At 42.8% G+C, this 16,194-nt stretch overlaps 1 protein-coding gene across 2 annotated transcripts in view; it reads right to left on the bottom strand.

Annotated features, from left to right (window-relative positions):
• The window catches only part of LOC144534860 (latent-transforming growth factor beta-binding protein 2-like), an 85,505-nt gene that overhangs the window by 34,289 nt on the left and 35,022 nt on the right, over positions 1 to 16,194 (bottom strand). For both annotated transcript variants that reach the window (XM_078276938.1, XM_078276939.1), the window contains exons 6-9: positions 14,392 to 14,598; positions 12,536 to 12,819; positions 11,241 to 11,343; positions 677 to 751 (exon numbers count right to left, since the gene is read on the bottom strand). In XM_078276938.1, coding sequence (XP_078133064.1) covers positions 677 to 751; positions 11,241 to 11,343; positions 12,536 to 12,819; positions 14,392 to 14,598 — 669 coding nt within the window. The remainder of the gene's footprint in view (positions 1 to 676; positions 752 to 11,240; positions 11,344 to 12,535; positions 12,820 to 14,391; positions 14,599 to 16,194) is intronic.

The raw sequence follows: 16,194 nt of genomic DNA, 5'->3' as shown, positions 1-16,194 counted from the left end.
AGCAGCAACAAACATAAATAGTCTGAATTCTCTAGTGGAAGAGTGTCTACAGAGTTGACAATGTGGGTGGTTTTGTGGCTTCATGAACAACCAGCCCGCTAACAACTAGACACCTTGAGGATGCTGCGATAAAGGAAAACACAGTGTATGCTCAGGAACTATTTGTTTTAACATACAGTACAGATGGCTGGGTGAGCTGGCAGTTATACAGCTTTTCTTCTGTTGGCATAAATAATAGGGAGCTAAACAGGTCTGCAACTAAAGCTCCCTTCCAAGAACTCAGAGTACCCCATTTACCATAATCGCAGCCAATCGTACCATTCTCCACTCAGAACCCCAAAGACCAATTAAAACAGCAGCTCCAGGTGCTTATTGGCTGCTGAACTCTGACCCTGGACCAATGCTAATTGTAACCTTGACCTGGTTCCCATAGGGGCCAGACATACAGCAAGGAATACTTTTATAGAGGTCCCCAGGGGTCCATGTTAGTATGGAAACATATGGTCAGTACGTTTTTATCACATTCATGCCATTATATTTAATATAACCTATGTTTTTGTTATGGGTAATAAATAAGCAGCCTATTAAACAACCTATTAACATATGCAGTGGGGTAAATCACATGATAACCTTCAGAAAACTACATACACATTATTCAACATATTTTATAGCTTACCTTGACAGTGTGTGAGATTCATCCGTTTAAAACCTTTGGAACATTCCACTTGTCCATTTGCAATTACTGCATATGCTGCAAACAGAAAGAGAAAGCAAAGCTTTAGAAGAGCAAAATTGATCTTACAGTGCCAAGCCTCTCTGTCACAAAGCATTGCATTCATCGCAGAGGGAGATGAGGAGCTGGGCTTTAGGGGGGACCATATAACTTACAGATGTGAGCATCTTGGCAAGAGGAAAAATGAGGGGACCCACAGCTGGGCCTCGTGGGACTCCAGAGTATGTGTATGGAAATGGATCCCCATCAACTGCATTTACAAGACTGCACTGCCATCCAGCAGAATGTAAGGATAACACTCGACGTCATTTATAATCATATTACCTATAACTCTCCTCAACCACTAGGGACAGATGAAGGAAGTGCTTACATCATAAATATGTTGAGGAAGCCTACGTGACAGCCCTGACCTTTATCATCAACTACAGTGCAAATCTACTTAAACAAGAGACTAATACTTTAACTGTGCACACACTAGGAAGGACGATTGATGTACGGCTCACAGGAAGGTGATTGGCTCAAAACTTCTTTTTGCTTGTTTTGCCAAGGCAATAAAAATCATATGGTGTGTGCTTCATGTTTGTACATAGAGGTTCACAGACATGCTGCAGTAAATAACCCAGTTTGGCCATAGTGACAGAGGGCTGAAAACATTATGTCATTACTCATTCGGAACACAGTCAAGCCCCACCATGCTCCATTAAATGTACAGAGAGGTCAATGTGACTATCACATGGCAAAGAGAAATTCTCTGTTTGTATTTGAGTGTGTGTCTGTGTGTTTGACAGAGAGAGAGTGGGTATGTATGAGGTTCTATATGTTTCTAAACAGAGACAGGGGGGATTATTGGCAGCAGATCTTTCCATGACATAAACTAAGATGAAGAATTTTGCTTCATATCGTGTTGAAAGGCGATGATCCAACCTCTGATTTTGGAGGGAAAAATGTGTATTTGGGTGAAGAAAGCTCTAAGAATAACGACATGCTTATTAGCATGACGGAATTGTTTCTCACTGTTAGTCTGTTCAGATTACAGTCACAAATCAGACAGCTTAAAGCAATGATGGTAGAACTTTTATTTTTTTAATTTTATTTTATTTTTTTACAGTATTGCTTCCTGATCATGATAGCCATGTTTCTGTTTAGCACATAAACGCACTGGAAAAATTCATGAACTTTAATATGAAACTTGATGTTTTAAAATATATATATAATGGTGGAATACAATTTCACATTCATTTTTAACTGCATCATCATCCAATGAGAGTAAACTTGGAGAGAAAACACGGCATTCAACATTTCCCACTCACAGAAAACAGGAACAAATGACAGTGATGACAATCTTTGGGTTTGGTTTAAACCACAGCCAGAAAAAAATAATATTTTACCAAAGTACAGCACTGCTTTGAACTTGCTGCCACAGTGACGAAAGGTTGAAAACAGAGGTGACACATGCAAGAAACTACAGTTACAGCCCTGTCAGCAAAGACAACACATCTTGTCCCTTGGCAGAGTGTACTGGGAAAGGGAGAAAAGTTGCTCTGTGCTTGTGACCAAAGCTCCAGAAAACCAGTGTGTTAATATGTACGACTGAAAGGGAGCTCCGGGCAAATGTAAACGGCTATCTGGATGACTGACTGCAGGCAAGCAGCAGGACCAGACAAGATCACATCAGCCACCTACGCCACCAGACCAGCAAACATATACAATGAATCTGTGTTAGGGACCGTTCGGTATTTATGGAATGGACCACTGGAGGAAAATAGGGGAGAGTCATGTCTTTTTATTCTTTGTTGAGGGGAAGGTCACCCAACATTTTTTAGTCTAGGGGGGAGGGTCACCCAACTTTTGTATTCATGAAAACAGCAATCCCCAAAAAGTTAAAGAAATGGACCAACAGATCCCGTTGCTCTGGATGGAGACCAGTGAAGTATATTAGAAGCACTTTTCCGGTGAGGGCTGAGCGTTACTGCGCAGCCTCCAACTGAGCAGATCTGACGTGAGCAGCGTGTCTGAAAGTTGTAAGTCTTCTGGTAGCTGTGCCAAGAGAAATCTCAATCATTCCGAATCTTGCAGAGACGGAGAGCGTAGGTATATGTAAGGAGAAACATAGGCACAGGCTAATTATTGCTAACTAAAATGCTAGTTAACATTAGTAATTAAACTTAAACAGCTAATGTAAGTCGAAACTGCCTGCGAGCTTCTCCTGTACTATACGGTAATTCCTCTACTATGCGACAGTAAGTCGCGTGGTTATGACAAAATTGTTAGCCTATTTTTACAAAAACGTCTGCTACGGAGCCATAACGTGAGATACAAGGTAATGGAGCCTTTTATACATTGTCGTGTTTCTTTAGAAATAAACAATTGACAAATAAAGTCTTTAAACGCTTCAGATGTAAAGTTATTCGCTGTCAAAGTGACGTCAAAATGAATGGCAGTCAATGGAATGCTAACGGCGGGTGAGTGCTTGTTAGCATCAAAATGGCGCCATAGGAGCTACGCTTGCCAGACGCTCGCTTACCCCCTTGCAAAAATCGCAACATGACAGCAACACGAGTTTGGAGTTGCTTTCTTTGAGAATGCAACCTATAGCTAACTGCGCCACCTGTTGCCAAAGTATCATCACTGACATGAAGATGGAATATAATGAAGCTGACTGCCAGTAGGCTACATTCATTCAAAATTAAACATTGCAGTTGTTGCTAAGTGGAGCGTGATCGCGGTTACGTGTCAGTTAAACTTCTCATCTCCAATCCTATCTGTATTTGTGAGAAGTGGCGCTGTCCTGAGTTGAAAGATAGCCTACTTTACGGCTTTATTATCCAGTTAATAGGTGTGTGTGTTCGTGTCGGCCGCTGTCCATTTCCTAAGGTTCTGAAATGCAAACATTTTTTGACTACTTTTTTTTAAAGGACATGTGCCCGTGAGCACCCACGGCGGAAAACATAAATTGGAAGTGAATTTAGTAATGAAATAGCAGACGAACAATGTATAAAGTTTCCAGTTGTAGTTCCAATGAGACAACCTGTAGGGGCACCGTAGCGGGAAAAGTTCTCTAGTGTTTTAACTTTGAATTTATGATTGGGCGGGCCAGCTGTCAATACGGGTTATTACCCAGTGTGCTTTGTTGAATGGTCTCAATGTTTTAGTGTTTTATTTCATGTGAATACTAGTTTACTAGAGGAGTAACTTAGTATTTGGAGTAATGCAGTAATGCAGGAAGTGTGCATTTAGTTTCCATGCTTATTGTGTTTCTAAAACAATGTTAGTGAGTAAATCTACTGAAATGGCCACCATAATAGTGGAGTGGGATGTGTAAGATGAGAAAGCAGAGGTTAAGTCATGTATGTCATGGTTGTATTAAAAAAGTGGTTATTTGTACATCTTTGCCAAGCGCTAAACAGTACAGAAGGCATCAATACATTATTGGGGAGGGTCATGCCTTTTTTCCCAATCATTTTGGAGGGTCATAGAAAAATGTATTGCTGACGAAGGGAGGGTCAAGGCTATTTTGACTAAAGATCATAAAACTTCTCTGGTAGCCCCTTTAATAAAAAACGAACAGTCCCTTACTCTGCTATTTGTTTGAGAAAATCCGACATTCATTTTCGAGTTTGGTAACTGGAAAGAATTAGGCACCGTATGGGTTGGGGTTCCAGACCCAGTGGCCAGAAAAAAAGGACTTTCAATACGTACAGAATTTCCAGCGGCAACGGAGCAATCCCGGAAGTGGAACGACGTGGATATATACTACCAACACAGCAATCCTGAAAACATCTACCATCAATACACAACGCAGCAATCAGTCGTGAGTTTGTGTAATTTTCCCAGGAGTGACTGGAATGTGTGCCACATGGAGGCTTTGGGAACACGGTCCTGGAAGCTGAGTTATGTTTTGGTCCTGCTGTGACCCAATGGACCAGGCAGGGTCAATGTACCTGAGGGTTGACAAAGCAGAAGTGGGTCAACATGAAGGGGGCAATGGGAAAAGGGGGGCACTGTGTCAAAGCGACGGCCCTGTTTCTGTCTGCCCACCTTCTCATCTTCCTCCACACCCTCCTAATCCCCCTTTCAAAGTTTCTGAGTAATGAGCTGTTGTGGTAGGGCGGTGGGCACGCCCTCCTGCAGCGATGGGATCAGGGAAAGTCTGGCCTGAGTGACAGCAGGGAGCACATGCCAAGGGAAGCCCAGTGGGGGAGTTTCGGGTGTCTCAATAAAGCTTATTAGCAGGGAGGTGAGGACCTCTGCAGTCAGTAACAACTTCAACATGAATATGAGAGACAGCTCATTTAAAAACTGCTTGTCTTAAAACGGCTTGAGATGTTGTAAAAGTCTTGAGCAGCTTTAAGACCTAATTATGTAAGAAGTACCCCACAGACATTAAGTAGTGATGTAAAGTTGGCATGTTTCCACATATACCAAACATATTTACAATTAATTTTCGTAAAACTTTATTTGCACACTGATATCATAAAGGATATCATTTGGCTGATTGTACTTAACATTTCCTCATTTGCGTCTTGGATCTAAAAATGTTTGTTATCTGAGTTCAGTTCAGTAGATCTTTATTGTTCATTCGGGGCAATGTGTTTGCAGTAAGGTTTAAAAACCAGCTGCTGAAACTCAGCATACAGAGGTTGACAACAGCCCTACTATGTACAGTAAACACTGGCTGCTTTTTGTAGGATGCATTTATTTTAAGATACAAAGAGTCTTGGCTGTTGGATTAATCAATTATTTTTGTAATGTTGAGCAAGGTTTGATAAATCACTGTAGTTGTGTCTGAATCCTGGGCTACTGTACCAGCAAATCAGAACCATGTCTTCTGAGCATTTACCTCAATAAAGGATGATACGCCCCAGGACTAGAATTCAGTGACAACTTGGCCATGTAATTTTAATTATTGTTTAAAAAGGCTAAGAATTACGGTATTCTGAGAGGATTTAATTATGTGTCCGTTCTCATGCTTGTTTCTACAGTCATTTGTTGGAGTTACACAGGCAGTGGCTTGCAAGAGTGAGCTTAAGCTGCGCATCATTAGTGTCACCCTTGGTTACAAAGACTGTAGACCCAGACTGGTCTGTATCCACTGAGGGTACAGACAGGAGCTTCCAATTGTTGTGTATCCATGTAGCCCTTTTCAACAAAAGAATTTGTCACCCCTTACTAATTTATTGTCCGTCTCCACTGAATGGTGTTGTACATTCCACTGGCAACTGTTTATTAATATTTGCTTAAGTTTCCTGACCTGAAAGTGTAATTCAAATTCCTTGAAGCTTCTTGATAGATGGTGCTGTCCTAAATTGGATCTGAATAAATCCCTCTATCAAACATGAAAGTTAACTTTGCTCTATGCAGGGCCCTGCTGAGGGCATTCAAATGAAAGGATAGCTTATGCTAAATGAGAGAAAGTAAAGCGAGAAGGAGGCAGGAGGCTGAGAACGGAGAGAGTTTTTAGTCAGATGGGTTCCTCAGCTGCACAGAAATCTTTAGTTGCTAATTTGATAAAATCACTCTGTAGACCACCCGGGCCGGAGGCTGTTCTTCTAAGACGATTGAGAGGTCTGCTCCATCAATCACAGGGCTCAGAGCCCTTCACCAACTTCCCCAGGGACCTGCCTGCCTGGGAGGCAACCTCAGTGTTGGGCTTCTCCCCTTATTTGACTGGAAAACTTGAGAATGGGTAGGAAACGGAGAATGGAAGAGGGATTGATGCCATCCACAGGACGGGAACAGGAGACAGTCTTCCTTTCCACACCATTTGGGGCCACTCTATAGGAAACCAACCAACACCAAAGCCAAGTCCTCCTCAGGACCCTTACAGCAATTTACTTTTTGACATGCCGCCACGGGACAAACTGGTTCTGCTGAAAGAAAACCAGGAGCAAACAAAGCTCTTTAATCACCACAGAGGGTTTCAGGTCTTTTGAGTCTCTAAGATGGCAAAGTCATCTCTTCTTGGCCTCTGATCCAATGCTTGATTGGAGCAAGCAGCTTAAAGGGAAGTCATTTGCTTTCAAAACAGAATGTCTCCTTGGCACGCGCCACATTTGCCATTCTGGCACGGTCCATATCACATGCCCTGTAAATAACGTGCCCCTGCCAGTAAAGCAGAGGCTAATCACTTAGGACACATGGGACCAATATCAACATCCTCCTGCTGATACAGACATACTGTAGACACAAGCACAAGCTACTAAGATATTTGCTCAATCACTAACAGTCTTAGCTGTGTATCTGTATCATATTGCTATTACCATCCCACGGCACATGTGAAGCAACAAAAAGGTTTTTTTCTGCAATATTAAATCTGTACTCAAAACATATTTTTCATTGTTCCTATTCACGAAAGTATGCATTTTACATCTCTGTTTGTAGTTTGACAATTTAGCTTAACGCCCTTCACCAAGCTTCTGATAGCAATGGAACCCGCATCAAACACACATTTAAAACAGACCCACATTCCTCTATGATCTCCAAGTCACTGTGGAATATTAACCACCTAAGCTAGTTCCAAAAGACGGCATGCCACGGTGCATTCCCAATGAAAATGTGCTTAACTTTGCTTGTATCCAATTAAGAAACGCAACACAAATTTCATATCCATCTGCCTCCGACTGGGAGATGTCTTGTAGTGGTTAGGTCTGCTCCGCACTGATTAACCACACTGCTGCCCAGCTAATAGATTCCATCATTCTAGTTGTGAAGGGATAACACTAAGTCAACATCAATGAATCAAATGCTGTCAAAGATATGTGACTATGTGTCTACATCTAATCACCATAAGAAGCTGCTGTGGAGCTGTTCCAGCGCATCTGTTCTCTGGCTATTTCTAAAGGGCAAAGTCTCTGCATCTCTGGTTTTTGTTGGTCATTAACAAGTATTCATGTTTGATCAGTGCTAATAAAAAGTAATAAGCACAGGCTTTGGCCCCTCAATGGATGTCTGATTTAATGTCTGGATGATAGACGGGAGATTTGGGGGAAATGAGTTCCTGTGGGAAGATCTGTTGAGCCCTGTGGGCCCCCTCCTTCTTTGCCTCATCTGACTATTGATCTAAACCTCATGAAGAATAGTGTCCCCATTACAAAGATACACAGAGAGACACAGAAAGGAGGGGGGTGGGGTGGCGCTCAGGCAGTGACAGCATGATGACCTTGATGACCCAGGGAGGTAGAGTTAGAAGAAGCCAAGGCTCCTGTGGGTGTGTTGGTTACTTTAAGCCCTGGGGACGTCTGATCTGGCTCCCTGGGAAGCCTCCCAGCCTCGCAGACAGGTAGAGTCACGGAGAGGGAAGCTGCCCAGCAATGACAGATGGTAAGACAAACGGCTTGTGGAATTCCATTAGCTGTAAAACTCACAGTGAGGGAGGGGCTGCCAGCACAATTATACAGAGTCATGCCAACGCTACAGGATGGGTCAGACTTGGGCCACAGCAAATGTCCTTCAGAACCTCAATTTACTTTACTGAAATGAAATATATCCCAAGAGTTGCGCAAACAACTATATCCTGGCTCTTTGCTTTTCAAATATAAACTTCCTCTTAGTTTCCGTTATGTGCTCATCATGGGACCTGTGAAAACAAATTTCCATTCTCACTTGACTCACTGTCACTGGTCAGCTCTTGTACTCGAGGACAGTTTTGACCCCCTCTACAGGACATCAGATTCTCCATCAGAAATGACAACCCTAGATTGAATTAGTTTGAAATTGACATAAAAGCGCTTTTTTTTTTCACGCCACCTTATCATCAAAAACAGAGGGATGGAGCTGACTACAGCCTCCTCTGGTTGATCTGGATCTCATTATGACCCAGGATTACTCATGTGACTTTTAAAGGCTCTGGCTCCTGAAGGCTTCAGCTCCCACTGAGATGGGACGTACTGGCAATCATGCCTCCATAACGTCAGCCCTGCTTCACATACACACACAATACATACCCTTATTGCCACAACAGTGACATTAGTGACTTAGTGTATAATAATAAATAACTAGAAAATTCCGCATGAAATGTGCCTACTACTTGGTGCACATCCGAATAACACTGGCTAACAGTAAATCTGCTGTTTGACACGGCCCAAAGTACAGAGTCTCCATGATAGGAGGAGGAGTTTGTGTTTGGTTATTCCGAATTTTCAAGAAACTATTCAAACTTTAAAATGTTCCACATCTTTCATACATTCAGGGTAGTATTCAACTTTCAAATCACACTAATAATTTTTAGAATATTCAACCTTCTTTGAGACTTTGAAAAAAAGCCCTTCTGACATTTTTACATTAGTGTGTTTTGGATAAAATGTACAGACTCGGAGTGGCATTATTTAAGGTACAGTGAGCTTCCAAGTGAAGCCATGTCCATCTGCCGCACTGCCTCCTGTATTAAATCATACAAGAAATACCAGGAGGTTGTTTTGAGCTATGTTAAGCAATTTCCCGAAGATTTCCCATTAAAATCTATGGGAAATTCCGCGCCGTTTCTTTGCAGATTCCGTGAAAACCGCGCAGCAAATATCTTAGAAAACTCATAGCACACCATTCCCGATCATTACACACGTTTTGATGTATTTTGTGTGCATGTGTTGGCAACGCTCCGTGACAAGTAGCGGGACAAAAATGTGGCGGAATAAGTATGGGGGATAATAGTCATTGTGCCGATTGCTACTATTGCAGCACATCAGCACACTGAATAACCAGCTATATAATGTTGTCAGCTGTGTGTTGAAATGCATATTCATTCACAGACTTCACAAAGAGACACAACCAGACTGCAACCACAGCAATACATCATGAGACTATATTTGTATAAAGCATTGTGCTGATTATCAGTCGATACTGTACCTTTCCCTATATCGAGTGAGGCTGATGCAAACATAGTGACATTGATGTGGAGGCAGGATGATATCTGAAGTAAATAAAGGTGGCAAAGCCTTACTAAAACAGAACTGTCGCCATCATAGTGTGGTCATGTTGGCATCATATACATAAATGTAATAAAGAAAATGAAGTAGCAATGCTTCCTCTCAGTCAATTTTGCATTTTGTAACCTGCTATAAACTGACCAATGGTAGGGTTACACCCCTAAATACAAACTAGGCTTTCATGAGATCATTATCACATACTTAACAACAGACACAGGAGACTCTTATAAAGCTGTATGACTTTTCCCCACACTGCAAGCTGACAACTGACCAATTCACTGTGAAATAAAAGGTCGTTTTTCAGGGGCTGTTGTCTTCAGGTTATATATCAATCCTGTCAAACATGTAAGAAAGCATACATCTTGGCCAGTAAGAGAGAAATGCAGCTGAAACATAGCCAAGTGTTTAAACTGAGAACAATAACACTCAAGAGGAATTCAAAGCATTTCTCTTATTAAAACATACTACATGACTTCATTTTGACTTCATTTTTCATCTCTTTTATTCTCTCTATTCTTCCTTCCCTGCTTGTGTGTGTCCTGGGACCCCAGGCTTACAGTATGCTGCCCCGAAAAACAACCACAAAAATGAACAAATGGGGTATTCACTATGTTTCTCCCCCAAACTTCAAAGGAGGGAGCAGAGGAAAACATCTGGGAGCCAAAGGAGTTCGTGCCGGGGACTTCTGGCATGCCGAGGGAGATAGAGAGAGGGAGAGAAAAGAATGGATCATCGTCTATGATAGATGGAGGAGACAGAGAGGGATAATGTCTGCTTCTGATTAGGGTCTGGTCAAACATTAAACAGGGTATGGGGACTTTGACAGCCAACTGAAATCTTAGGGGCATGGCCGTAATATGAATGTATGTATAAGTGCCGGGAAATGTCCCCATGTGCCACCAAATAAGCATGCCCTCCAAATAACACGTAGAGCTGTCAGGCCGAGTCTCCATCTACAGTAAAGAGTGTCACCACCCACCCTGCCTGCCAGCGTGCAACCACCCTGCTGCTGTTTCTCGAACCTACCGCAGCTCTGGTTGAGAAGCAGCTGAACTGCGGCTGTTCATTTCCTCAAGGCCACGTTGGCTCGATCTGCCCACAGGGTGGGTGGCACTCCTGCCAGGCTCTCGTCTCCATGCTAAATGTGTTTTCATTTGCTTCCTAGTTTTGGTTTTATGGAAGAGAAAACAGCTTCATTTTTACAACTGGGTGCATGGCAATGTCACACAATCGCCTCAGAGAAGTTTAGGATTCTAATAAAGGCTGCTATGTGTCAGTCATCAGTATCATTGAGGCCTGTGATAAATGCTGTAAAAGTCCACCAAGCATAAACAACTGCTGCTGCATCACTGACTAAACGCCTAAATATACAGCACTATGAAAGTAGAGCCCGGCTGTGTCTTGTTGTTTCGAACCAATGTGAATAATAGCACAAGAATACCAAGAGATCAACATACCAAAGGCACAACAGAAAATAATACCAACAGAATTAGACTAGATTAGAAATAGATTAAATTTAAGTGTGTAATGGAACAGAGTGGAACAAAAATTGCTCAGCTCTAATGGCTTTAGTCAGGAAGGCTTACCTGGTTTGGTTGGACACTTTTGGCACTTGTTTAGACCCCAGGAGGTGCCCACGCTTCCACAGCAATCATCCTGTTTGGTTAGGCCTGGCAGAGGCTTGCCACACTACAACAACACACATCTGCATTAAATCTCAGAAACGAGTTCTGAGAATGAGTGTTACATGTTTGTGCATGCATGCTTGTTTGTGTTCAAGTGTGTGTGTGTGTGTGTGTGTGTGTGTGTGTGTGTGTGTGTGTGTGTGTGTGTGTGTGTGTGTGTGTGTGTGTGTGTGTGTGTGTGTGTGTGTGTGTGTGTGTGTTGGCAAGGGCAGAATTTGTAAGTGTGTTCGTGTCAGAATGTGCGTGTACACCTATCTGCAAGGACAGAGTGAACCAGACACATCTGAAACTAGTTAGTTGGAGGAGGACATAAGCACTGAGTCTCAAGAACAACTATGCACCTCCTGGCATGCCTTATTATGGCACTTGGCTAATTGTGAAGAGAGATTCCTATCAGACCTTATTGGAATTTTGGCCAATAGAGATTGAGGCAACAGAGAGGACATTCTTCTGGAGAACACCAAACTGGCATACTGGCAGTAGAAGAGGGAAAACTACCGCCTAAAGCTTTTGTACGCTCCGTCTCTGGGGCAGTTCTATTGGGGTTCTGAAAAAAACACTGTGACTGGAGGCTTTAATTTCAAGCTCGCTATGAAACCAGAGTAGAGAAAATAGGAGCTACAAATCAGCACAAACAAACTTATTCAGGGAATAATGCTGGCAAAAACAACTCTACTGCAGATCGTGTTGTTACGAGAGTCATCCATAACGGCTTATCACAGCCAAGAAAACATATGCTGTATTAAGCCTCAGATTAGCCAAACTCACGCACTGCCACTTAAGCACTTCCCTTTCTTAACATCTTTTTTTCCTTTTGTCTGTTGTGACATACGTACATTATCCTGACCATGCAAAGTACAGAAAATCTGCGGTGCATGCCATACTTTATGCACGGTACCATACACACCATGAAAGTCATTTGAGTTACAAAGAGAACCACATGGGCTGATTTGTAAGGTTAAGCTTTCTCCTCTGAATACATCCTAACTCATAAAATGCCTACAACGGGGAACTGGTGGAACATGAGATGACCAGTGTGGTCAGATCTCATAAATTCTGGATATGACGTAAATCATAGCCACAGGCCCACTTCCTGTTTGAGACAGCAGCAATCAGAGTAGGTGATGGGATGAGAACGGAATGGTACCTGTGGTAAAACAACACTTTCAGTCACTGGTAATGACTTAACACAATACCTGTCCATCGACTGTTTCCTGAAAGCATCTTCCAACATGTCCATTCTGACGGTTGTGCGGTTGGACGTGGCCATTCCCATTCCCATTGGTGTGGGGGTGCCTGCTGCTATGCTCATTAGTGGGTTCATGTCCATTGCCAGGCTGGGAGCGCTGCTGGACAGAGTGAACCCCATCTGTGGTGGCCGGTCTCTGCCCAGGCTGAACCCGAGCTACTTGGTGGATATGGACTTCGGCATCTGGAGGGTGCTGAATGTGTACGTTCACCAAGGATGGGTGGAGAGACACTAGAGAAGGAGAGACCCACAGTTTACACATTATAGTGGATAGTTTATAGTTTCAAATTTTGGATAGTGTAAGTGGAAGCATCATCAGCCAAGGGATAAAAGCTGTATATACATACTGCAGTTTGCAAGCTATCAGCTAACATCCTGCACAAACATGTTCAACACACACTTAGCTTGCTTCATCACCAAGTTATGAGATCTACGTGGGGAATTCCTGGCAATGAAGACACTATTAAGACAATACAAAACCACAACAACACGAAGAGTTTTCAATTCTCTGGTTTAAATCAAATCATCTTAAAGACCAAGAACAGAGTTTTTTGAGGAGCTGAGAAGATGTTGCAATGTGGAGAATGAGCTCTTTTGTCCTTCTGACAGAGGGGAAGCATCTATCTTCATGGAGTGCCAGGGTTTTTTCCCAGAATCCTGACCTACTTTCATAAATCATAGTCGCACAGACAGATGCAGGCAGAGTCCAAGGAGATCAAGTAGACCTTAAAAAGAGTCCTGGACATGAAACTGAGTGTATATATAAGGCATACGGACAGGAAGGATAATTTCTTTGTTGTGACATGTCAATACATTGGACTCATGACATTTCATTATGCAATTTAGTTATTATTTATTATTTTGTAATTTAAAATGGTGGATGGAAGATTTCTGAGTGGAATTTAAATTATTGAAGACAATGCTTCTGCTTCTAGTTACTGTAATACAGAGTGAGATGCTGAGCGAGATGCGAGGAGGAAATAAAACAAGGATATCAGGAGAAACGGAAAGTGAGTAAATCTTTTACATTCAGTCTCATAACTTTCCTAATAACCACTTCTGTTTGATAAAAGTAGCATTGTGCAAACAATATAGCTTCCATTTACTTATCCATTACTCATTCTGCTCAAAATAGAGTCTGACCTCCACTGCTGGCCAGCAAAGGCAGCAGAGCACTACAGGGTAAACTGTTGAAAAACAAGGACTCGACTTGTGCGCATTTCAAAAAGATATACTGCGACAATAAGGAGAAGTGGAACAATTGTCAAAGAATAAAGGCCCCCATCACACCAGCATTTGAAAAAGTGAAATTTTGCTAAATTAATTCAACTGGAATTGCTGCGATCAGTGGAGCAAATCTTTTGTGATGAGTTCAACCAACCAATAGCAAGCCGTCTTGACTGTGCTGACTTTTGGAGAAAGGAAGAGCCAGAGAATCCACAGTGGAACAAATAAGTTGTGTTGCACTAACTCTGTTAAGAGTATAAACTCCTCTACAAAAGAGGAATTGTTTGCAGACGCTTGAAACAGGAGTCGAGCTGGAGTCAACATGAAATAACCAAACTTATTTTCGCCTCTTCAATACGTATAATCAAGAACAAAATGCCAGGGGTGTGTAAAGAGCACAGTACATAGGAAAAAGATACTGAGACTGACTATTGCTAGCACATTAATGGCTAGCTCGCCAGCTACGGTAGTTCGCCAACTATCCCTACAAGTAGTCACTACGAATTTTGCTGTTCCACTTTCTGGTGTGATTAGGCCTTAAAAGAAGTCGGGCCACAGTGTGCAGTGCACAGTTACCTTGCTGATTGGACAGTGGGAGAGTGTACATGGATTGTGAGGGAGATTTTGGTCCTTGGTGGCTGGCATCCTTGTGGCTGTGAGGGGTGGGTCTGGCAGGAGGCGGGGCTGGAAGGTGGCAAAACTTCCCTGTTGAGTTTGATGGACACCAGCAGAGGTCCCTGCCGATGCATCGGCCTCCATTAAGACAGGGTATCTGACAGAAGACTGCAGAGAGGCGGAAGAGAGAAACACAGGGGTGGGTGCGTCAGCGGTAAAGAGAAAAAGATGAAGGGGTTATTAGAAGTGAAAGATTTGTTAGGGTTGGCAACACGCCACATTTAATTGCACAGATTTATGCATCCTCATGCACAAGGATCCGGTAATAAGAAACAGAAGGGAAAGCCCTAATAACAAGGGCATGTGCTGAGGCTTCATGTGGACAGGCTTTGTTTGCAAACAGTTAGCAATGGTCATACTGTTCTCTTCTTTGGCCCTACCAGACAGACACCAGTTTCAACTTTGTCCTGAGGGCCTCATGCTGCACTTCCTTCATTGGCATGTTTTGTCTCACATCAGTAATTACATACTCCCGTGTGTGGTGATGACGAGTGATGATTCATCCTGCAATAATTCTGAGAAAATAACAAGTGCATGGATATTTGTATGGTCAATTGGTTAGCTGACAAGGGGGAAATAACGTGAATTTCCCAAACTATGAAATCATGGACAAAATTTCAAAAGGAGTGCAACTGGCTTTTAATCATATAAGTAAATTGAATCACAAAACATGCTCAGTCTACAGTTTGATTTAGAGTTTGCAATTTACCATAGGCAGAGAAAGAGAAAAAGGCCAGCACTGGCCAGATGGTGTTCGACAGTACTGCTTTCACAGCTCTTTCACTGGCCTTATCTTTTGGCATACGGGATGGGTTGCCAGCCCCGCACCCTACATATCTGGGCCTGCTGTCATCTACAGATTCCCTCTAACCTGACCTCCCCTAACTCAAAACATCAAAGACCATCAAATGGAAAATCTATCCAACCGTGACGAATAAGAAAAGCACTATTCCAGGGCACAAAGGATGAAAAAGTGAAGCACTGCACCTTTCCAGCTGAGGAAGCACCATACACCACAAATATGAGGACTGCTTTACAAGACAGCTGGAGAAGCGGATGGGCCACAAAGTATGGGATTAAAGAGGATGCTAGCGATGGAAAAATGCTGTGAGCTGCATCCTCTCTGTCTCATTGAGACAGACAGTAACACACTAACAGGGTGCAAACAGGGAACAAGGAGATGCTGGACAGTCTCTATGGCATGTAGGGAATGAGCTCCCTGTCACATGGCATTAACAACAGTAAGACTGGAGGAGGAAGAGAGGGAGGCATGGAATAAGAGTAGAATAGTAATAGACAGGGAATGAAAGGGACTAAGAGAGGAGAATGGGAATCGAATAGATTGAAAACAGAAAAGAGACAGCAATGGAGAGAGAGAGAGAGGAGGAAAAGCAATGTGAGAAAAAAGATATGGAAAGACAGACCGAGAGAGAGGTCCAGCTAAGTATCCATACACACAGGAAGGCCTCTTGTGATTAGAAATGTTGGCTAAATTATCAGCTCAAGGAGGCTATTAAATCCTCTCAATGTGGGGTGCACGTCTGCACTGGTCTGTGTCAGGCCAGTCCCACCCCAGCATGGGGCAGGAACTATTCTTAGACAACAACCTTCTGTCGACTCTGCGCACCACACTCCCTGTCTGCCTATCTGTCTGTCCATTTAACAACCTCTAACAAGCAAACAGACACACGCACACACTTCTCA

Source organism: Sander vitreus, chromosome 20, assembly GCF_031162955.1.
Source record: "Sander vitreus isolate 19-12246 chromosome 20, sanVit1, whole genome shotgun sequence".
NCBI lineage: Eukaryota > Metazoa > Chordata > Actinopteri > Perciformes > Percidae > Sander > Sander vitreus.
Note: the sequence above shows the minus strand (reverse complement) of the source record. Positions and strands in the feature narration are given on the sequence as shown.